General features: G+C 46.8%; 1 protein-coding gene across 4 annotated transcripts; it reads right to left on the bottom strand.

The window, feature by feature from the left end:
* Nucleotides 1-2,050: 2,050 nt before the first annotated feature.
* LOC134063572 (uncharacterized) lies at nt 2,051-24,444 on the bottom strand. 4 transcript variants are annotated; one of them, XM_062519161.1, is made up of 17 exons: nt 22,813-24,444; nt 21,988-22,172; nt 21,025-21,067; nt 18,836-18,961; nt 18,325-18,420; nt 17,644-17,853; nt 16,922-17,059; nt 16,058-16,171; nt 15,467-15,607; nt 14,459-14,677; nt 13,244-13,387; nt 12,771-12,881; nt 10,854-10,939; nt 9,006-10,413; nt 6,920-8,908; nt 6,733-6,817; nt 2,051-2,893 (listed from the first exon to the last, which is right to left on the bottom strand). In XM_062519161.1, the coding sequence occupies exons 1-17, from the start codon at nt 24,214-24,216 to the stop codon at nt 2,283-2,285; spliced, it is 7,110 nt and encodes a 2,369-aa protein (XP_062375145.1). In that variant the 5' UTR covers nt 24,217-24,444; the 3' UTR covers nt 2,051-2,282. The 4 variants fall into 4 exon arrangements, with proteins under 4 accessions (XP_062375145.1, XP_062375144.1, XP_062375142.1 ...); XM_062519160.1 differs by having other exon boundaries at nt 15,485-15,607; nt 16,058-16,225; XM_062519158.1 differs by having other exon boundaries at nt 16,058-16,225.

Below are 24,444 nucleotides of genomic sequence, written 5' to 3' on the forward strand. Positions count from 1 at the left end.
AAAGTATCTGGGTCACCTTTGAAAATGCAAGTACACTAACACTTCCTTTTTTTGTGCATTGCTGATAGGGCTAGTCATTAGCTGATGATTAATCTTTTTTTTATTATAAAACCACAAATAGTCAAAACACTAGGCTACATGCAACAAAAGAATAATTGTTTTCTGCCAAAGCATTATAGTCTATTTCAATAGGTATACTAATTACTATTATTATACTCGCCCTAAGGATAAACATATACCGTACACATACACATCTACCAGTTAGGCTATAAATACATACCATACTATTACACTTGCCCTAAAGATATATCCACTAATTCATTTCCCCTCCAGTAACCGATAGGGCCTGGCACATGCATACATTGATATAAAAGAAAACAGTCCAGTCTTTTGAAAAAACAAACTTTTATTGAATCTGAAATTCTGTTTGAAATATAAAACATAGAATAGGACAAATATCACGTCAAAATGTCCTGTTGCTTCAGTATTCATGTTGGAGCCTTTACAAGGAAACTGGTAAACATCACAATGGAGAAACAATGAATTTGATGGCACCTGACCACAGGTATGAACCATCTGTCCACACTTTTCAACAAAGGACAGAGCAGTCAGGTAGGCAGGCAGGCAGGCAAAAAAAAGTACAGGTACACTCACTCATCACATCACACACAAACTCTTAAGGGCACACACAAACTCTTAAGGGCGCGCACACACACGCACGCACGCACGCACGCACGCACGCACGCACGCACGCATTACTTTTAGGCATACGTGAAAATATCATGAAGCTGAGGCTCTATCATATACTGCCCCCCCCCCCCCCCAGCTTCATACATACAATTTTCAATCAGCTTAACAAAAGTATTACACATGATCCCAGGTTGACATTTCATTATGCTACATTCAGTGGTCAGCACCTAAAAGGCAGGAGAGTACACCGTGAAGAATGTTCATTGCTCAAACATAGGAAGGTCTTGATTTTGAAGGATGAGACCAGCTTTCTTCACATCCTCTTCTTCCCCGATCTCAGAAGAGTAAATACAATATCGAAGATTAGGATGACCAGAACACAAAAGATAAAAAAAAAGTTCATGTCTGTGGATTCTTCAAAGCCCAGTTGGTAGATGCTTGGCAAAAACACCTGTCGCCTTGATTAACAGTACTTGATTACCACAATTTTCCCATGTTAAGCCAGTAAAAAAAACACAAAGTGCTAGAAACATCCGAAACACACTGGATCATGTCCCATCTGAAGCGAGCTTCTGTCCTCTTCAGGACTCAGATTGAAGTGCACACAAATACAACAGTCCACAGGATCACAGCAACACAGAGACAAAAAAGTCCACGTGTCTGTGGGGTCTTCAAGTCCCTGTTGGTAGAAACTTGGTAAACAGACCTGTAACTTTCATTAGCAGTAATGTTAAGCTGGTTTTAAAAAACAATGACATGAAGCTGTAAAAACATCCAAAAAGACAAAACATCAAATCATGGCACATCTAAAGATAGCTTTGCTCCCCTTCAGGACTGAGTGGCCTCTCAGAAGACTGAAGTGCAAACAGAGCGATCCAGGGGAAAGGTCAAGGTCAACAGAGCAATCCAGAGGAAAGGTCAAGGTCAAACAGAGATCAAGGGGAAAGGTCAAGGTCAAACAGAGATCTAGAGGAAAGGTCAAGGGCTCCTGATGTGGTCCTGAATCTCAAGAGGGGCACATATCCAGCTTTCGGTCAAGTGGATTTTGGTCAACAAGCAGATGGTTACAAATGAGGAAGCTTAATATAAAGTGATGTTTGGTGCAAGGCATCGGAATTTTGATCTCAGAAAACCCTGAACCAGACACTCATGTTCTGTCTGATTTCAGTTTAGCATTAATCCTTATCAGAACCTGAATGAGCAAAACGTTTAAATCAAAATGCTAATGGAACTGGACAGAAACAATGGAATTGAATGTACATGACATGAATGATAATGAATGAAATATTGTTAACTTTCATTTAGGTATTTTTATCATAACACTATTATAAAGTTGTAATAAATCCACGCAATCAGGAAATAATTATTATTATTTTATTCAAAAGACTTTATTTGACAACATAAAATGTTCTTAAACAACGTAACGCAGATCAGACATTGACTGTGTACAGGCTTACTAAATACAGTCTGATATAAAACTGAAATACATTCTTGACTCAAGTGTTCAATACATATAAACAGCAGCATCAACAAGTGGCAACTGCCTGTAAAGTGAAAAAAGATTAACAAAAATACAACTAGCTCACCATCCTCTAGTCGTTTTTAGGTTCTTGGCAGACCTCATTCTTCCATTTCTCCAGAAAGTCTTCCAAATTCAGGTTGAATGCCTCGATCCCTTTTTTAGAGAGGCGGACACCATCGGGGCAGTAGAGTTCAGGGCCAATGTTCTCGTGCGTGATGGCGGTTCCCCCCAGTTCAGCGAGTATAGTGTGCACTCGGCAGTTGATCATGTCTCGGACTCGGTCCACAGCCTCCACGGGCAAGACGCCTTGCTTCCATTTGCGTCTTGGGAGGATGTCGGACCACACGATCAGGCAACGGGGGAAGATGTTGCGTATGGAGGTCAGGTCACTCTTGATTACGCTCAGCAGCTCTTCGGAGGTGCTCTTGTTGATGTCGTTGCCCCCCAGGTGGATGATGAGCAGGTCGGGGTTGGGCCAGTTCAGCTTCAGCTGGTGCAGCTGGGGTACGAGCTGCTCCCACGTCATGCCCTGGAGACCCTTCCACTGAATGCGCACGCTGTCGGGGTCCATGCTCAGGGGCATGGCCACCTCTGGAGACTGTCTGGAGATTTTCTCGGCCCACGTCACAAGAGAGTGACCGCAAATCCAGACATTCTTAACCTCTTCACTGGTAACGTTGCCTGCAAGATTGCAACAGCACAGTACACTGCGTTAGCTTCAGGTTACACTTTGCCTAATGGACACTGAAGCGCACTCCTGTCCTGGAACTCTTACCCAGAATAAGCCCATGGTACCATGTGTCTTAACAGACCTCCCTCACACCACTAACGGACCTCCCTCACACCCCTAACGGACCTCCCTAATACCCCTAACGGACCTCCCTAACGGACCTCCCTCATACCCCTAACGGACCTCCCTCATACCCCTGTCTAAAACTGAGCTGAAGACTAGTTATCTACATGCATTTTAGAATTGGAATGGTGTAATGGCAGACACTTAACACCAAATAAGACATGGTAATGTCCTTATCCTGACTGTTTGGTGTGAACACACCCTTAAAGTGAAGGACACTTAACACCAAATAAGACATGGTAATGTCCTTATCCCGACTGTTTGGTGTGAACACACCCTTAAAGTGAAGGGTGACTTCAGGCCCCTGAAGATACACGTACCGTATGTGTGGCCTGCTTGAGCTTGCTAAGCTAGATATGGCACATTATGCCAAGCTAACCTAAATGTAATCAACATTAATTATGAACCTTGATTTCTTTCCCTCCAAGGTTCCAAAACCTTGTTTGCTCACCTAGCAATGTTTGACAAAGCACGACTGTTGCCTGATTTCTAAAACAAAGTAAAAGCACACCATAGTCACAAACCAAAAAAAAAAAGGATCGAAAAAGACCTAAAAAAGACCTCAGAATGACAGTACGACATTATTTGCCGTCTCTCAATGGAAGACGACAAGGATCACAAAAAGCGGCTAACTCGGACAGCTAAAACCTCTATGCATTTCATGACCAATCTAAACAGCATTTCCACTATTGTAGGGTGACCAGATGTCCCCGGTTTCAGGGGACAGTCCCTGTTTTTGGTTGCCTGTCCCCAGAGAATTACAGAAAAACTACCCATTTCCCGGTTTTTGGAAGATAAAACTTGTATGTATTTCAATTAGATTGATAGTCAAACTGAAAATGTCCCCGTTTTCTCAGCATTTTTGGGATTATGTCCCCAGTTTTGGTTTCGGACATCTGGTCACCTTACACTATCGGCTAACACAGCCCCAGCATTGCTCCACAACTCCAACCCACTATCTAGCTAAAATGCATCCCACCCTTTTCTCAAACAAGAATGGAAGTTTAGAATTAATAGCAAATATCATGACAATGATGGACCAGTATTTCAACTTTTAAGGTGAATATAACTGTATTCCTATCATTAAGGGCTGAAAGATTCATAGATTTTTAATCGAAATTGCAATTTGAACTTATGCAATCAGTGTAAAGCCAATAGAAGTAGTGCTAGTCTTGCCCAATAAGACAAGACTTAGCAAAGGACTATACCGGGTTATTTTAATATACAGTATTAACCTATGTAGTGAATACTGAACAGAGGCTTAAAATCAAATCACTATTAAATATTTTCTCTAAATCATTCAGCCCAATTTGTTTCTATTTTGTCCAATTTTCCTGTAGAGTATATTGTGAGAATATCGCTGTCAAGAATTCTTCTGATCTTGTGACAGCCATAGCTAACATCTATGACCCCCCGCCATGTATCTAATAATGAAGTTAGAGACAGAAACAACGATAGCCATTCCATCAGAATCAACCATGAGGGCAGAGGCAGTCCAGAGCTCCAGATTCCTAGGAGTCCCACAGACTTTGTGTGGTCCTTCAGTACGACAGTGACGGCCAAGAGAAGTCTTCAGAGGTGTTGCTTCCTGAAGAGCCTACAGAAGAGCCTGGAGCCACTGATCTATAATCTATGATCTATCTATTCTTTAGAGCCTACTCCAACAGCAGGGTTCTGCACTCATTACATGTGGCACCAGAAGAGCCTGGAGCCTACTCCAACAGCAGGGTTCTGCGCTCATTACATGTGGAGCCTACTCCATCAGCAGGGTTCTGCACTCATTACATGTGGCATCAGAACACTACTCCAACAGCAGGGTTCTGCGCTCATTACATGTGGCACCAGAAAAGCCTGGAGCCTACTCCATCAGCAGGGTTCTGCGCTCATTACATGTGGCACCAGAAGAGCCTGGAGCCTACTCCATCAGCAGGGTTCTGCACTCATTACATGTGGCACCAGAACACGGTACTTGGTTACACCTCGAAGAACAAAGAGGTTCACTGCTCCCAAGACTAAGAAATCTGCAGACCTCACGGAAGCTGCAAAGCTTCGTAGATCTGTAGCGAACCAAGCCACAGCACATCTACAGCCCCCGCCGACTTGGCAAGCTCTACAGAGCCCACGTTCACTAGCTGGATTTGGGTCTCCACCAGAGATGCTGCCTGAGTACATAGAAGAGGTCTTCGGTCTTTTCCATAAACGCATGAAAAATAAGAGACAAGTGTTGCATTTTTGTTGATTATACGTGCTGATCCCTGGCTCGCTGCACTTGTCCCCACGATCCATCACGTTATTCTCGCTTTCTTTACATGTATCCATTATATATGGCTTTGTAATTCATTTCACTTTACCTGCACAATAATGAGAGAAGATAGCTGCTGTCTGTCGGTCTGTCTGTCTAGCTATCTAAAACATCTATAAACCTGCCTTCACACTGAGGTCCTACTCTTTTTAAAGCAACACTAAAGCACTTTTTCCTCTTTCGCATGCACACTGTTTGTTTATCCAGTAAATAAAGATGTCCACAAACAAGGCAGAGTATGTTGCATGACTTCATGAAAGTATGATGTATTGCGACATCGAAGCAAGTAAAATTTGTAATTTCTTATGTCTCATTCCATGAAATACAGATCCGCTACCCAATTTGGTAAACTAACATAGTGCGATTATAGCCGACAGAGGGCCGCAAAGCGAATGCAGAAGTGCCACTGAAATAATTTTGGAAGAATTATTTTAAGGTACAAAAAACTCTTTAGTGTTGCTTTAATATATTCCCTGGAAAGGCTGTATAACAGAATCTCCAGATCATTGAGCCCAGATGTTCCCTGGATATTACTTCCTGGCCATTAAACCCTGATAGCTCCCTAGCACAATGCGCTTGCCCGGTTCATTTTATTTGAAAAAGTCAAAATAGAATTGATTCCGTGTTTAAACGTTACTCCATTTGCATACTGAATTCTGCAATTCCGTCCACATTTTCTCTACTATGGAAAACGCAGGGCCCTAAATTTGTAGCTTGCCTACAAACTAGCTTTCCTCAAGCTAACCTGCCATTATGGATCTTGCAACTTGTTTGGCTCCATAGCCTGGTGGTAACTACAACCCAAGAAGGCCTCAGTTAAACGGACAGGGCCTGATTCCGAAGTCCGGACCTGATTCTTCAGACACGGTCTCTAGTTCACATATGGAAACGGTTTATCTAAACACAATAGGTCTGGTAGATCCTGTCAACCAAGATCCCTCTTGAAATCATTGCGATGCAAAGAATGATACACATAAACTGTTCTGTCAATAACAATCGCCAAATTTCGGAGTGTTATTCTTCAACGCATCACGTTTTAGGTCACCACCTGGCATCACAGACACGAATGGGTAAATATAAAAACGTAATCCCTCAATTAAACAAGCAAATGCCTACGACCCTCAATTAAACAAGAAAATGCCTACGACCCAAAAACTATTCACATAATGTCAACTGTGCCTACCAAATACTTACCATTCACACATGACATTGCATTTCTCTTTGGCCTGGTGTGCTCATGCAGCAGGGCTGCATCCCACTAATAACTGATACCTGTTGTAGACTCGTTGCTCTTAACTGATACCTGTTGTAGACTCGTTGCTCTTAACTGATACCTGTTGTAGACTCGTTGCTCTTAACTGATACCTGTTGTAGACTCGTTGCTCTTAACCCGTCTAGCTTCCATGAGCTTCTGGTTTTTCTCCTTCAGTCTCAGGTTGATCTGCTCCAGCTGCACAGCAAAACAAATGTGGACAAGACAACTCACAACTGCAATGAGGAAGACTTAGCAACACACATCTTCATCTTCAGTGGTGAGTAGAGGGTTGCCTACCCTTTTCTTCTGTCTCTCCTTCACACCATCCTCTGTTAGTGTAGGTTTTGTCTGAATGACTATCGTGTTGCTTGTAGTGCGGTGAACCGGTGAAACAGTTGTTTCAATGACTTTGAGACAGCGAGGCTTCACAGTGCTGATTTGTTCCAGGATCTTGGTGGGCTGGGAGTGTAGAGTGGGAATCACAGTAGTCGCTGGAAGCTGAGGTTCCCTATAAGGGTGACTGCAGGAAGGGTTAGGGGGATAAAGTACAGGAGAGTATGAGGAAGATGAAGGCACGGGTGGTGGTGGTTGTGGGAGACCAGGGCCAGGAACACCCATATAGGGCATGACAGGAGGAGGATGTGGTGGATATGTCAGGGGAGGTGGATATGTCGGCCCTGCTACCATGGTGTAGGGGTTATAAACACTTGGTGGAGGTGGAGGCGGAGGCATTGCAGAATGATCAATAACAAATGGACTGGGGGTGTAAGTGGGCTCAGCATACGAAAGTCCAGCGTAAGGGTATGCATAGTCTGGGACAGTTGGAGCAGGAGATGGTTCAGGCAGCAGAGTAGATGACTGTGATGCTGCTGTTGGTTCTGGGGATTCCAGCGTAGGGCTCTCTGGTGCATTCTTGATAGTCCTCGTCAGCCCACGGAGATCCAGGCTCTTTATTTTCTTCCCTTTGTGCAAGTCACGTTCAGTGTCCTGTTGTGGCTGATCTCGGTAGCTCGTCAGCCCACGGACATCCAGGCTCTTTATTTTCTTCCCTTTGTGCGAGTCACGTTCAGTGTCCTGTTGTGGCTGATCTCGGAAGCTCATGAACACCTGCCGGTTGGTCGGCCTATCAGGAGAGGTTGACCGAAATTGATCCGAGTCCGATGACGCCGTGCGACTCCTGTGGCGACTAGGGGAATGTTTGCGCTTTTTGTGTTCCGACGACAGCGTGGCGCTCTTGCCGCCATAAAGACGCTCCCTAGTCCTGTCTGTCAGCTTGCTAACATCGGAAGAATTTAGTTCTATACCTAACATATTGAAAATGTTCTTAATTCCATCATAAGTCGTCTCTTTGTCTTTTTGTTTATCAGTAGCCGCTGCTGCAGCTACTGCTGGTATTTCTTGGTATTGAGTCTGTCTAGACATTTCTTCTCTGGATTGCTCATGTGGTACGGAGCTCTTATATCGCGGAAGGCCTTGCCTGTACCGATCCTGGTGGTCATCCCTAGATTGCTCCTTTGGTGCTGAGCTCTTATGTCGTTCAAGGCCTTGCCTGTACCGATCCTGGTGGTCATCCCTGGATTGCTCCTTTGGTGCTGAGCTCTTATGTCGTTCAAGGCCTTGCCTGTACCGGTCCTGGTGGTCATCTTCGGCCCTAGGGTCACCATAGAGGTAGTTCTCTTCCTCCTCCACGTTACTCTTTTTGAGGAACTGGTCTTCCACATACAGCCCCGGCTTCATGCCAACGATGCGAGAGAAGCCACTCCCATCCTCCACAGGCCTCTCATGGGGCAGCAGGTAATCTTTGCCGGAGTATTCCTGATCGTCGGCCGCCATGAAAGGATCGTAAGGCTCGTCCCTGCGCGGGGGACTGGCTACGCTGCGCTGAGGCTCGACGACAGGACTCTCCTGCTTGGCCATCGCAGAGAGCAGGCTGGTGTCCACACCTTGGTTGAGCATCTTCAGGAAGCGCTGCATCTGAACAGCAGCGTTGCTCTTGGACTCCGGCGCCCCCTGCTGCTGCGGAGGAGGAGGAGGAGGAGGAGGGGGAGGACTGAAGCGGCGTTGAGGAAGAGTATGCTCAGTACCGAGGAAGGGGAGCGGCGCTGAGGGAGTCTCCAGCACGGCTGGGTGAGCGGATGATGACGGTAGTGTGCGTGCTGGGTACGCTAGATCAAACGGATGTGGAAGAGGTGGGGCGGAGCGGGCTGGGGGCACAGGTATGGGAAAGAGCTGGCCAGAGGGCGGTTGGGAAACGGAGGGTGTCGGGGGGACGGCCCCTCCTTCATCCTGTTATAGAAAAAAAGGATTACATGTTAAAAGGAAAAGGTGGAGAAAGCGAGGCTGATTACAGGTAAAGAAGGGTGAATGTAAAACCATCACAGACCTGAGGTGGAGATGAGACCTCCAGGAACGATTGCTTGGGTTTCTTCAAAATGGACTTGATTGGTGTAGTCGGCAATTTGACATCTTGGTTGCGATCAAGACTAGATGGTGGTAACCATTTTGGAATCTCTTTCTTGACTGCAGGCAAGGGCTGAGAACTCCAACCAGTCTGTTCTTTAGGATCAATAACTGGCGCTCGTTTCTTCTGTTCCAGGGCCACAATTGCTCTCTTCCGCGCTATCAGCTCGTTAAGTTCCTCCAGTTCCCTCTTCTTGCGCGCTAGCTCCTCGTCCACAACCCCAGACCTTGCCCCTCCTCCTCTGGCACTCATACTGGTCAGCACGGGAGTTGGCTGATTCTTACTAAATAAGCCAGAACTTGAGGGGGGTTTTGATGCGTCGGTTGCGGACGCGGACGCGGTCCTTCTCTTGGGGCTGCTGCTCCTGCTCCTGCTCCGCTTCCTGTAGGGACGCTCCCTACTGGTGCTTCCTCTCTTGTCATCTTTACGCTCCGCGCTGTGGCTCCTCCTCCTGTCCCGATCCTGGTCTCTGTCCCGATCCTGGTCTCTGTCCCTCTCTCGGTTCCTCTCTCTGTCCCTGTCCCTGCTCCTGTCCCTGCTTCTACTCCTGCTGCGCTTGGGCCTGGTAGGCCGCTCTCTGCTCTTGCTGCGACTTCTCCGGTCTCTGTTGCTCTTCTCTTTGCCTCCTCCTCCTCTCCTTTCCTTGCTTGAGCTACGGTGGCTCCGATGCCTATCAGACCTGCCTCCCTTGTCCCGGCTTCTACTGCTACTGCGACTCCGACTACGACTGCGACTCCTGTGGGACCGCTCTCTGCTCCTGCTGCGGCTTCGCTCTTTGTCGCTCCTGTCCTTATTCTCTCCTCGTCTGCCCTCTCTGCTTGAGCTCCGGCGACTCCGATGATCGGACCTGCCACTCCTGTCCTCGCTTCTACTGCTGCTGCTGCTATTTCCATTTTTCTGACTATTGCTACTAGTCTTCTCCTTTTTCCCAGCCTCCTCTTTGCTCTTGGACTGCACGGTTGATCTGTCACTGTTCTTCTCCTTGCTCTTGCTCCTACTCCTGCTCTTCTCGTGTCTAGGAGACTTCTCTCTACTCGTGCTGCGACCCTTCCTGTCTTTATCACTGCTCGCTTTGCTTCCTCCTTGCTTCCCTTCTTTACTTGAGCTCTGCTGACTCAGACCACCAGGCCTGCCATCACTAGCATTGTTCTGGCTGCTGCTCTTTCCCTTTCCCCCAGACTCCTCTCTGCTCTTGGGCACCTTGGCCTCCTGCACTCCCCCTTTCGTAGCATTTTTAGTAAACTGGTTGGGTTCACTCAGGTTCCCCTTTGTAGCGTCAGCTGTTACCACAGCAACATGTTTAGCACAGACAGGCTGCTCTTCCGTCTTACTGTAGAGGAGATAAAACAAATCTAATGCTTTAGCCATCATAGAAATTATGTGATGTCTGCTTAAGGAAGACCTCCACAAAACATGCCTTATTCAGCGAGATCACAAACATCTTCACATCTTCACTTCAGCATTTTATATACAAGTATTAAACTGTCTACTACCACAGATAACTGTTCCATTATACTCTGTGTAAAGACTGAAGCAAATTCTCAATACACACATGACATCAACGGGGCAAACCTTGCAACTTCAGTTAATTTATTTCAAACACGACATTCAACATGTTAAGTAATTTTGGTTGGCACTTCTAATTATTTGCTGCCTACTGTACCAGTTACACACTGCTGTTTACAATAATGCACAACTCTCCTTTAAATGGCTACCAACTCACGCAATATTAATAATGCACAACTCTCCTGTAAATGGCTACCAACTCACATAGTACTTGGACCATCTGGGTGCGCTTGGACTCCCGCATGTGGCGTCTGTACGGCGTCCTTCAGGAGATTGATGGTCATCTTCTTCTACACACACGGGAGGATTAACAGAGACATGAATACGGGGAGGGCATAAAAGGAGCACATAAACAGGGTTCCCCACTCCTAGTGACAAGAACACCGGGAGAACATAAAAAGGGTTCCCCACTGCCAGGTCACAAGAACACTGGGAGAACATAAACAGGGTTCCCCACTACCAGGTCACAAGAACACAGGGAGAACATAAACAGGGTTCCCCACTGCCTAGTCACAAGAACACCGGGAGAACATAAACAGGGTTCCCCACTGCCTAGTCACAAGAACACAGGGAGCACATAAACAAGGTTCCCCACTGCCAGGTCACAAGAACACCGGGAGAACATACACAGGGTTCCCCACTGCCAGGTCACAAGAACACAGGGAGAACACAAACAGGATTCCCACTTGCGTTTACACCGGCGGACTTTGATGCAGTTCTGATTTTCTGCTTATACAGTATCTATTTTCTTGGACTGCCTGCTTACATTAACATGAGAGTGGCCCATATTAGATATTTGTGTTAACAAGGTCACCAACACGAAAGCAAACAGACAGCACCAGCATTAAGGTATTTCAGTGACTAGTTGTTTACTTTCGTTTCCAAAGTATCTTGAGAAATCTGCAAAATAAGCTGTCAGTTTTGTTTATTAAGGTGAAACAGTGAGTACACAGAACAATGGGAGATACTACAGTCTTTATTGCAGCTTCTTCATCTCGGTCTTCACTGTAATTACATCGTTCTGCCACTTTTGCGTTCATGTGAAACTGAAAGCAACACTGTATGTAATGTTAGGCGAAAATGCTGCTGCTGCATTGACACATAATATAATAATAATAATATCTTGGATTTATATAGCGCCTTTCATAATACCCAAGGTCGCTTAACAAATGAGAGAGGGGGGGGGGGGGGTGTTAGGGGTCAAAGGACTTTGTGAAGAGAAATGTTTTGAGGTGCTTTTTGAACATGGACAGGGACGGGGCAGAGCGGACATGGAGTGGTAGGGTATTCCAGAGTGTGGGAGCATTGACGGAAAAAGCCCTGTCCCCAAAAGTAGGCTAGCCAATTCACATCTGCCTTATTTCCACATATGAATGAGGCCTGAAACCGATCTGGAAATATCAGAATCCATGCGTTGTTTTCCTGTTTACATGTCAATGCCGCACATCGGAATTGTGCCACATGAGCAAAAAAAAACTGGGTCACATGTAACTGATGGTGTAAATGTAGCCTAAGTCACACGTCAAATACCCTGACTTTTCCCTGACTTTCACAGACTACAAAGCTGCCATGACCGGCGATCCACAGCAAAAAGCTACCTTTGCTCCGAGCAGACAGCACTCAGCCACAGCATCTTAAACACATCAGACACCAGGTGATAACAACCATGCAATGTATGAAACGCATAAAATAAAACGCAATAGAGAAAAATAGTCCATGAAAAGTGCCTTGGCTATTCAAACATGCTATGATACAAGCTAAATTCCCTGATATTTCAGGAGTTGAACTTTTCCAAGGAAGAAATTGACAGACTAGAAAAGAATTGCTATCTTGGGGGACATTAGCAAAGACACTGCCTCCATGGTACAGCACCCATTTCACAGTCTACTGTACCTTCTCTTTATCTAAACTGCCTCCATGGTAAAGCACCCATTTCCCAGTCTACTGTACCTTCTCTTGATCTAAACTGACTCCATGGTAAAGCACCCATTTCCCAGTCTACTGTACCTTCTCTTGATTTAAACTGCCTCCATGGTAAAGCACCCATTTCCCAGTCTACTGTACCTTCTCTTGATCTAAACTGCCTCCATGGTACAGCACCCATTTCCCAGTCTACTGTACCTTCTCTTTATCTGCAGTGCCCAGACCCTCTAGCTTGGGAGCAGAGATGAACGCACTCTCGGTCACCCTCTTGACCCTGATGGCTTGGTCTCCAGCTTCAGATGTGTTTTTCTAGGAAGAAAGAGATGATGGCAGAGTCAGAGTGACCTGGTTTATCTCCGGTAAAAACTGTTCCAACCGGGGGACACACCCACTGGGGTGCAGCAAGGTTACATCCCAAAAGTAAAAGTTTGCCAATCGGCTGTGACAAGTGTGAGACATGACCTGCCCAAATAAGATATGTTTCTGAGTTGAATTGGGTGAAGCAAATTTCCATGACTTTTCCAAAACTTTTGGGATGTTTCTTGTTTTCCAAAACCTTTCCAGGCCTGGAAATTGGCATTTTCAAATTCCATAACTTTTCCTTTTTTTTTGAAAAAAACGTATGAACCCTGATCCCAAAAGTAAAGCCACTTCCACTCTTACACACTTACTGGCACAACAGTGAACTCCACCTTCTCTAAGAGGGAAAGATCCTTCTCCTCCATCACCTCACAGAATTTAAAGTACAGTTCATCGTCCTGCGGGTACTTGATGTATCCAAACTCAAAGATATTACTAAGGCCAACAACAACGCCCTGAAAACAGATAAATGCACCCCTTAAAGTGAAACTGAAGAACAAAACGAAATCGAGTGGGCTTTTATCGTTTGTATTCCTCAGTTAAACTACAGAACTGACATGACTGTTTACCCCTTTTTAGTTTTACCTTTTTTTTAAGTTTTGTCCCTAGTAAACAGTTGGACACCAATAAAAATAGAAACTAGGGCCCAGGTTAGAATTCTGAAGTTCCCATTTAAGGCAAAGTATGACGTAACACTTCTGGCCAAGGTTAGAATACCGCAGGTTCCCCCTTTTTTTGTAAGTATATTTTTTGGGCTTTTTTATGCCTTTAAAGGAATAGTTCGGTATTTTACACTTTAAGCCCGTTTTCGGTATTGCCTAGCATGAAAACGAGTGTTTGACACCCAAATTTTGACGATTGAGGCTGTTTGTGGAATTTGGCAGCTTTAGAATGGAGCTCTGTATGGCTTAACATTGCTTGCTTTGTGCATGGTCTATTCGGTCCTTAAAACACCCCTAAACGTTCGTTTTTAAAAATGTGCAGCTCACCGAGTGGTTACTGGTCTTCAACGATCTTCTATAGCAAGTTTAGCAGCGAAATACAGCTTCTGTCATCTTTTATCAGGGATTTCCGAAATCCCGGAAGTACTTTTTCAGATACCTCACAACCGTGTGTGCATAATATAACACAACAGAATTTGAATTTCACTGCGAAACTTGCCATAGAAGATCGTTGAAGACCAGTAACCACTCGGCAATACAGAAAACGGGCTTAACGTGTAAAATACCGAACTATTCCTTTAATTGGACAGGACAGTGGAGAATGACAGGAAGTGAGCGGGAGAGAGAGTCAGGGTGGGATCTGGGAAGGACCACGGGGGGCGGAAATCGAGCCCGGGGCACTGGAGTGCGGTGCAGGAGCTCCAGCCAGTTGTGCCACAGCTGGGGCAAGAATACCGCAAGGTATGACATCACACTTCTGGATTCGACTGTGATGCCTTCTGATCTGGGCTTCTTCTGGACCATCAAAGTGCCTCAAACACACACACACACACACACGCGCACACACACACACGGCAGACTCACTGTATGGCGTTGCTCCTCTGTGTCTGTGCACTGGAGGGTGTCGGCCAGGATCTCCACGGCGACGGCCCTCTCTGCCTTGGTCGTTGGGTTGGTGGATATTTTAAACTGAACTTTATCCCCATACAGCATGGTGGCCTTCGTTAGCACATCGTCTGCACTGAAGCTCAGCTTCCTCTCCACTCCTCCCACAGACGTCTGCAAACTCCCCAGCAGAAGCTCCTGCAGCACAGCAGAAAGTAGAGATGAAGAAAGGAGAGAAAAGGATTCATGAAATCCAGATTTTGATGGTTTTGAATTCTAGGATGGTCTTCTCCCATGCAAGCATGAATAAAATGTACATTAAAGCAATTGCTTTTGGGTCAATCCTCATTGTGAACATCAATGGTGGCTTCATACACACACACACACACACACAGAGTCCCCATATGTATTTCCCACATGCACACACAGTAAGCCTTCCTACACACACTCCAACAGTGTTCTCGGACCTTCTCCGTTTCGCTTTGACCTTCGGAAAATATTTGTAAATAAATACCCCTCATGGCTCACACCTTCCCCCTGGGACAAGGCACATGCGGATACTGTTATTCCCCCTGGGACAAGGCACATGCGGATACTGTTATTCCCCCTGGGACAAGGCACATGCGGATACTGTTATTCCCCCTGGGACGAGGCACATGCGGATACTGTTATTCCCACTGGGACAAGGCACATGTGGATACTGTCATTCCCCCTGGGACAAGGTACATGCGGATACTGTTATTCCCACTGGGACAAGGCACATGTGGATACTGCTATTCCCCCTGGGACAAGGTACATGCGGATTTGTTCACAAACCAGCAAGGATCATGTCCGGAGAGTCATGTCGACTGACAAGGTAATATAGCACTACTGTATTTCATGCAAAACATAGGATGCCTTAATGTTTAAGCAGTTCTGTGGCTGAAGCTTAATCCAATTCTGTACAATGTCTACATTTTCCAAAGCCACTGTCCTTCGGCTACTTGCCTTGTTCCTATTACACACCATATTGTTGACCCCCTCCTTGTCCTTAGCTGGGAGTCGAAGCACTGTTCCCTCAAAGAGCTCACTGCAGACATCCTCCACCACTTCCTTCTTCACCGTCGCCTCTGATCCAATGGGCTTCCACTGAAGTGGAGGGGGGAATTCAACAAAGAAATCATCAAAAGCTGAACACTAACATTAACATTAACATTCAAGACCTCTCTGGCGAAGTGAATTTGAATAAACCAATCGCACGCAACAACATTAATTTATGATCTAGGCTTTATCGGTAAATAAATCAACATCCCTTTATGGTAAGAATGTAACATTACGGTTTGTTTGCTGTTGATCTTACACTCTGGCAGAACTTAAAAGTCTCAAAATGATTTTTACACAAAAACAAGAGCCCTCAAGTGACCGACTTTTGGCAAACACGATGTTCTGATTGTTCTCTGGAGAACAGAAATCAAAGACCGTTCCGGAACACCGGTGCTGCCTACTCTACTCTCCGGTGCTGCCTATTCTACTCCTCTCCTCTCCTCTCCTCTCCTCTCCTCTCCTCTCCTCTCCTCTCCTCTCCTCTCCTCTACTCACCTTGCTCTTGGCAGCGGCGTTCACCTCCCTCATCTCCTTCATCTCTCTGTTCTTGGCGCTGGAATGGAAGGTCACGGTGCCTGTGGGAAGCTTCAGCAGTCGAACGCCCCCCTCCTGTGAAGACAAGCCTGTGGTCAGAGCACACTTCAGCAGTCGAACGCCCCCCTCCTGTAAAGACACGCCTGTGGTCAGAGCACATTTAGAGTCCATGATACCGGCTCTGATGTTGAGAATGCACCATCACTGACGTGAAGTGAAGGGAGTCTTCACTCTGAAGGCAGTTTTGTGTTGTATTGGAGTGTGTTGCTGTGGCATTACTGTTTGCTCATGTGATCAGTTTTTCTTACAAACACATACACACAATAGGAACTCTTTAGCCTTGAATGTTTGATACACTCAAATGTCAAGAGTTTAATACATTCCAAGGCCAAAGACACACACACACTTTTCTTTTTTTACTATCCTACATTATAGGCTATAAATATGTTTCAAATTTCACATTCATCATTTACATGTGTGACTTCTCATACTTTTGGCATCATTGAAGACAACTTAATTATTTAAATGAGGAGGGTGTAACTAGCAGTGAGTGAGGAGGGTGTGTGTAATTAGCAGTGAGTGTGTAACTAGTGAAGAGGGTGTGTAACTAGCCAGCAGTGAGGCGCCGGTGTGTGGAACTAACTTACTGGGAGGGCGGTGAACTCCACCACACACACACACACACACACACACACACACACACACACACACACACACACACACACACACACACACACACACACACACACACACACACACACACACACACACACACACACACACACACACACACACACACACACACACACACACACAGGAACTCACCGGGAGGGCGGTGAACTCCACCTCGTCCATGACGGACAGCTCTCCCTCGCTCAGGTTCTCTCGGGCGTGGGCCTGGAGGCTGCTGTGGGTCTCCGACATGACGGAGCAGGAACCGGCCTTCACACTCATGACCACACCCTGATGATGTCACACACAAGAGGAGGGCTTCAGCATGGGCATCTCTCTACAGCTAATCAAACGCTCTTCATTTTACACTACACAACTAAATGCCTGAAAAGGAGTACTTTTACAGAACACAAAGGTTGTTTTTTTACAGTAACTAGCTGTCATTACGTCTGTTAATACCATACTGAAGAATCCAGTCATGTTCCAGTCAGTTATTGTGATACTAATTGAGAAACAAAAACACTCACTGCTCACTGCTAGTTTTTTTTTTTTACAGTAACTAGCTGTCATTACGTCTGTTAATACCATACTAAAGAATCCAGTCATGCTCAGTTATTGTGATACTAATTGAGAATAAAACAAACATACTAAACATACTAAATGTGCAGACAACTAGTGCTGGGTCATCAAGAGCAGGCGTCTCACCATCTCCCTCTTCTCCCTGGTGATCAATAAAGTATTTATCTATCTATCTATCTGCTGGGTCATGAAGAGCAGGCATCTCACCATCTCCCTCTTCTCCCTGGTGATCAATAAAGTATCTATCTATCTATCTATCTATCTATCTGATGGGTCATGAAGAGCAGGCATCTCACCATCTCCCTCTTCTCCCTGGTGAACTGGACCGTGAGGGGGAACTGCGGCTTGACGTTCGTAGCTCTTTTCGCTCTCGTCACCAGGTCAGTGACCACCTGGAAGGTCACGCGGTCCTTCATGAAAAGCGTCCCCTTAGCGTCGGACTTGGCGAACGGCAGCACCAGCAGCTTACCGTACAGCGTCGCCTCGATCAGTCCTCCTTTGGAGTCCTGCAATAGAATGAGAATAAAAATGGTCCCTTTATATCACAAAGTTGCTGCTTATGATGCGGTTTATACACCAAAATAATTGCATGATATTAAACCTCAACTACAGGCTCTAAATACAGGTGCATGATATTAAACCTCAACTATAGCCTCCTAATACAGTACAGGCGCATGATATTAAACCTCAACTGTAGGCTCCTAATACAGTATGTGATTTTTTTCAGATGTGATTTTTTTTCAGATTTTTTTGGAGAGGATGACCAGTCAGCCACAGGGTGATCTGACACAGAAAGCCCCACATGTTGACAGGACCAGGCTCAAGAGGCCACATGTTGGCAGGACCAGGCTCAAGAGGCCACATGTTGGCAGGACAAGGCTCAAGAGGCCACATGTTGGCAGGACCAGGACCAGGCTCAAGAGGCCACATGTTGACAGGATTAGGCTCAAGAGAGGCTCTCGGGATGGCGGACGCACCTCGTGCTTGTTGATGACTCCAGTAAACACCTCATTGTCCAGCTCCTCCGTGCCCCCAGGAGGGATGGTCACGTCTGTGGCAAACTCCATCTTCTTCTGAGTTCACAACACACACACACACACACACACACACACACACACACACACACACACACACACACACACACACACACACACACACACACACACACACACACACACACACACACACACACACACACACACAGTTCAGAACATAGAGAACAACACAAACTTGAATAAGTATCTATCTATATAAACACACGACCATCTTAGAATGATAAATCTGTTGCAACCTCCTTCTTCTGAGTTCAGAACATACAGAACAATACAACACAAACACATTATCATCTTAGAGGATGCGCTACAGCGCTACTGCTCTCTCTCTCACAAAATCATCTTAGGGGGTGCACTACAGCACAAGGTTAATGCGCACACACACACACACACACACACACACACACAAAATTAGGGCTGTAATGAAATGGTTCACCTTGTTTTTGAAGACGGTGAAATGGACCTTGACTCCAGCGACCAAGTTCTTGATGTTGCCCAGAAACACACTGAAGCTGAAGGAGAACCTCTTCAGATCGTCCCTCTCAATCACGCCGTTGTGATCCTGAGGAGACCAACACACAACACATCAATCAGCCACTGCTGACCCAGCTGAGAAAGGGCAAAGGTCACCAGAGACAGTGAGAGCATTCCTCACATCAGTCAAGTCACGGCGGCGAGAGATGCACACACACTGCCCCAGCGCCAGAGATGCGTACACACTGCCCCAGCACCAGAGATGCATACAGTACACACACTGCCCCAGCGCCAGAGATGCGTACACACTGCCCCAGCACCAGAGATGCATACAGTACACACACTGCCCCAGCGCCAGAGATGCGTACACACTGCCCCAGCACCAGAGATGCATACAGTACACACACTGCCCCAGCGCCAGAGATGCGTACACACTGCCCCAGCGCGAGAGATACATACAGTACACACACTGCCCCAGCGCCAGAGATGCATACACACACTGCCCCAGCGCCAGAGATGCACACACACTGCCCCAGCGCGGGAGATGCACACACACTGCCCCAGCGCCAGAGATGCACACACACTGCCCCAGCGCCAGAGATGCACACACACTGCCCCAGCGCCAGAGATGCGTACACACTGCCCCAGCACCAGAGATGCACACACACACTGCCCCAGCGCCAGAGATGCATACACACACACACTGCCCCAGCACCAGAGATGCATACACACTGCCCCAGCGCCAGAGATGCGTACAGTACACACTGCCCCAGCGCCAGAGATGCATACACAGTACACACTGCCCCAGCGCCAGAGATGCATACACAGTACACACTGCCCCAGCGCAGGAGATGCACACACACTGCCCCAGTGCCAGAGATGCATACACACTGCCCCAGTGCCAGAGATGCATACACACTGCCCCAGCGCCAGAGATGCACACACAGTACACACTGCCCCAGCGCGGGAGACTTTATTCACCTTCCTTCTCAAGAACTCAATTTGTTTTGTTCAGATTCAAATTGCATCTGATCACATCAGGTCAATCCAACAGCATCTGATAACATCAGCTCAATCTACCATAATTTCGGACTACAAGCCGCACCTGAATATACACTAATCCAGCGCGAACTTTATGGGTGCTGCCATCTTGAATATCGCCATTACTGCGTGCCTGCGAGTGTGACGAGTGACACTTGTCTGTGCTTTTCTAATGAAAGCATCCTGTCAGAGAATGTCTAACGAGAGGACTGCTAATGAATGAAAATGTCAGGTGAAAGGGAACATTGGATCAATGATGTCAGACTGTACCAAAACTTACCAATGAAGGTCATTTATTAACACCATAAGGTATTAAGACGTGTATTAATGACAGCTAACTTCTGCAACAGCTGCCTATGGAACCAACGGGCTAATTTCTTAGCAGCCAGGCACGCAGTAATGGCGGTTTTGTGTTACTTCCGTGTTTCGCTGGATTAGTGTATACAACCTTGGTGAGGCCTGGCCTGCGGGAAGAGGGTGTGGTCAAGAGACCCTGGTCAAGATAAACCCCGGCAGCACGTTCTACTCTGTGACCGTGTGCTGCCATCTGGAGGACAATCAGGGAATGTCTGCGCCCACACACACACACACACACAGATGAAACACACAGTGCTGTAGGGATTGTATGTGCCCACATATGCAGCTGAAACACACAGTGCTGTAGGGATTGTATGTGCCCACATATGCAGCTGAAACACACAGTGCTGTAGGGATTGTATGTGCCCACACACACAGCGGAAACACACTGCTGTACACATTCTAAAGATGTCTAGTAGTGTGTTGGCCAGGTTGTGCTCCCAGGTTGGGATACTTGAACATTTCACTTTTGTACAACAACCTTTTACAACATCCCATGACTGACGCCCATCACTCCCTTCCCACACACACACACTTTTCACTTTTGTACAACAAAATTGAAAAGACTGACGCCAATCACTCCCCTCCCACACACACACACACTTTTCACTTTTGTACAACAACCTTTTACAGCATCCCATGACTGACCCCCCACCAACATTTTACAACATCCCATGACCCCCCCCACAGCGATGTCCCAACACAAGGGGCTTGTTGTCAGCGCACTGCTACGCTGCTCCAGCCTGTACTCACCCCTATGAAGGAGATGATCCCTGTGGAACGGCCCGGGGGAGGCCTGTGGAGGACACAACACACACAAACACACACACACACACACACACACACACACACACACACACACACACACAAACAGTAGTAAACATATTACACAAAATCAGACTTTGCCCTCCATAAAAAGCTCTGATGTCATGGTGCTTGGCTTCACTACCTCCACACAGGAGAAATGAGGAAATAAGGTGTTCATCCTTATGGTGTTCATCCTTATTTCCCCATTCAGTGACATATCAAAGTCCACTCTCTCTTCATATAAGAACTACTCCCTGCCTCTTAAACACACAGTAGGCCCCACTTTAAATGGCAGGCAAAGAGCAAAGTCAGTCAGGCAGGACTTGTGAGAACTGTATGGAGTGGACTTGTGTATAAACTACAGCTGTAATGCAGCGTGTGTGAACTGTATGGAGTGGACTTGTGTATAAACTACAGCTGTAATCCAGCGTGTGTGAGAACTGTATGGAGTGGACTTGTGTAAACTACAGCTGTAATGCAGCGTGTGTGAGAACTGTATGGAGTGGACTTGTGTATAAACTACAGCTGTAATGCAGCGTGTGTGAGAACTGTATGGAGTGGACTTGTGTATAAACTACAGCTGTAATGCAGCGTGTGTGAGAACTGTATGGAGTGGACTTGCGTATAAACTACAGCTGTAATGCAGCCTGTGAGAACTCTATGGAGTGGACTTGTGTATAAACTACAGCTGTAATGCAGCGTGTGTGAGAACTGTATGGAGTGGACTGACCCACTGGTGGTCAGGGTCTTACACAAAGACGGTTATAAATTAGCAAATACATTTTGTATAAATTACATAATTATACAATTATATAATTTCATATTTAAGCTATTTAACAAACTGAGACTTTTAGATCAAACTAGCTCTCTATGAGGAAGAGGTCCTGTAGGGGGGGGGGGGGGGTTTACTTGGGTGGAGCGTTGGTAGCAGGCGAGGGCGAGGGCACGGGTGTGGGCGCGGGGGTGGCTCTAGGCTTCACCGCTGGGGTCGGGGCACTGCCCTGAGGGCGCGGCGCTGGAGTGGGCACTGGAGACGGAGCTGAAGGCGCCAGGGCAGGTAAGCGGGCAGGACGAACGCCGTGAGGATCTCCGCCCTTCACAGAGGAGGGACACACAGGGCGAGAAACAGAATGGTCAATGACCCAGAGGAGGGCAGTGCAGACAAGAGAAGTCAATGACCCAGAGGAGGGCAGTACAGACAAGAGAAGTCAATGATCCAGAGGAGGGCAGTGCAGACGAGAGAAGCAGCCTTTACCTGTACGGCAAACCACCACCAACATCACCTGAGCAGCTTCAGCAACACACTACATTCTGAACATTAGAAGAGCAGAACTAATTCTAATGTTTATCTTTATTGAGTTCCATCCTTATTGCTGGTTCATAAAGACAACATTCAAGCAACGGTCATCATTTACACTGAAATATTTGTGCCATTAATTACCATATAAATATTTCTAAAAGGCATCATCTTAGAAGAGTATAACTAATACTAATGTTGTGCTTTCTGAGATACAGCTATTAAGCGAACGGCAGGTGTCACCAAGGACCTTTGCTAGCCCTGCCCGTTATCCAGAATACATTCCTTGCCGTTTCCAGTAGCCTGCATGCTTCAAGCACGAGCTTAGCTCTGTAGCAATTCAGATTCATAGGGAACACGTTCTGATTAGTTGATGGACAACTAAATGTTAAGATTTAAGAGTGAAAGCATAATAGTGTGAATAAGAATAAGATTACCTCGATTGGAAAGAGAGGTGGCACTTGGTCAAACTGTCTGTCCAACTCAAATTCTCGGTTGTCCACAGTTGAACCAATGATAACGGTCCGTTCGACCGGACCTACATTGACAACCATTTGATCTGCAGGTATAAAACTCTCCTCTTCCGCAGTGACATTGTCAAGCAATTGGTCGTCACGGACATAATTATCCTCCTCCAGTTCGGAATGAGGATCAAACGGTCGAACGCGATCATCGATGGGTCCGAGACGAGCGCCCACATGTGTGTAATGATCCTCCCCCTGAGCAAAGCGAGGATTTACTGGTCCAAAGTGATCCCCTGGTCCAGACTGTCGTGAGTCCGGCCCAAAGTCAGACTCCATCGGTCCAAAGTGATCCCCTGGTCCACGCTGACGCGAATCTGGCCCAAAGCCAGACTCCATCGGTCCAAAGTGATCCCCTGGTCCACGCTGACGGGAATCTGGCCCAAAGTCAGGCTCCATCGGTTCAAAGTGATCTCCTGGTCCACGCTGACGCGAATCTGGCCCAAAGGTAGGCTCCATTGGTCCAAAGCGATCTCCTGGTCCATACCGACGCGAATCTGGCCCAAAGTCAGGCTCCATCGGTCCAAAGTGATCTCCTGGTACACGCTGACGCGAATCTGGCCCAAAGGCAGGCTCCATTGGTCCAAAGCGATCTCCTGGTCCATACCGACGCGAATCTTGCCCGCAGTCAGACTCCATCGGTCCGAGGTGTCCACCTGGTCCACAGTGACGCGTATCTTGCCCAAAGTCTGACTCCATCGGCAAAAATTGATCCCCTGGTCGAGGCTGGCGCGAATCTGGACCATAGTCAGAGTCCATAGGTCCAAAATGACCACCAGGTCCAAACTGACGCCTGTCTGGTCCGAAATTAGAGTTTGTCGGTGCCAAGTGGGGATCTATATATCCATGGCCATGATCCACACGTCTAAACCGGATCGATTCAGGTTCGCCATCTATCGGTAATCTTCGCTCCACAGGCTCAAACTCACGATCCCCTTCCAGACCCTGTTCATACACCCTCGGAGGATAATGTCTATCCATCGGTGGACGATCCGCTTCTGAATGGTAATCGTTCGCATAAGGGGCTTGGCCGAAACGCAAGTCAGTGTCATTATTAGGACGACAATCCATCGGCTGTATATCCATTGGGTGATGAATTGGTCTTGGACCATCATGGACATGTGGTTCAGACATTCCCCCCATATGCATCCGGTACCTCGGTGGATGTCCGTGCATGAAGTTTTCACCAGGATCATCGCGGTGTGGTGGCCCCATCCAGTGTCGCTCCGACTGGGGAGGCCCCTGTGGATGCGATGGGAAGCGGGGACCGCTGCCATGAGGGGTATCATACATCCCACCTCGTTTTCGACCTCGCGCCATGAAGCTCTACCGTAACGTTCAGTGTTAAGTTAGCTAACTTTAAAGCTGGCTAGTCAGCAACCAACTGAAAACTCCGCAGCTAACAAAGCCACCAGGTAGTGGTAACCTGTTAAATTCGTCACAGCGTGTGGTATGCTCTTCCCATAACGCTGTAATTATTAAATGGTAATATTACTCCTGTTTGAATCCACATGGTAACCTTAACTGCGTAGCGTTAGCAGCACATAA

Source organism: Sardina pilchardus, chromosome 18 (assembly GCF_963854185.1).
Source record: "Sardina pilchardus chromosome 18, fSarPil1.1, whole genome shotgun sequence".
Classification (NCBI taxonomy): Eukaryota; Metazoa; Chordata; class Actinopteri; order Clupeiformes; family Clupeidae; genus Sardina; species Sardina pilchardus.

What these genes read in the sequence shown, in the direction of transcription:
- LOC134063572 (XM_062519158.1), bottom strand. Translation starts at nt 24,216, where the DNA reads ATGGCGCGAGGTCGAAAACGAGGTGGGATGTATGATACCCCTCATGGC. An exon ending in TGGAGTTCACTGTTGTGCCA is followed by an intron (nt 12,882 to 13,243) that starts GTAAGTGTGTAA and finishes CTTTCTTCCTAG; the next exon opens with AAAAACACATCTGAAGCTGG. An exon ending in GAGCAACGAGTCTACAACAG is followed by an intron (nt 2,894 to 6,732) that starts GTATCAGTTAAG and finishes GCAATCTTGCAG; the next exon opens with GCAACGTTACCAGTGAAGAG.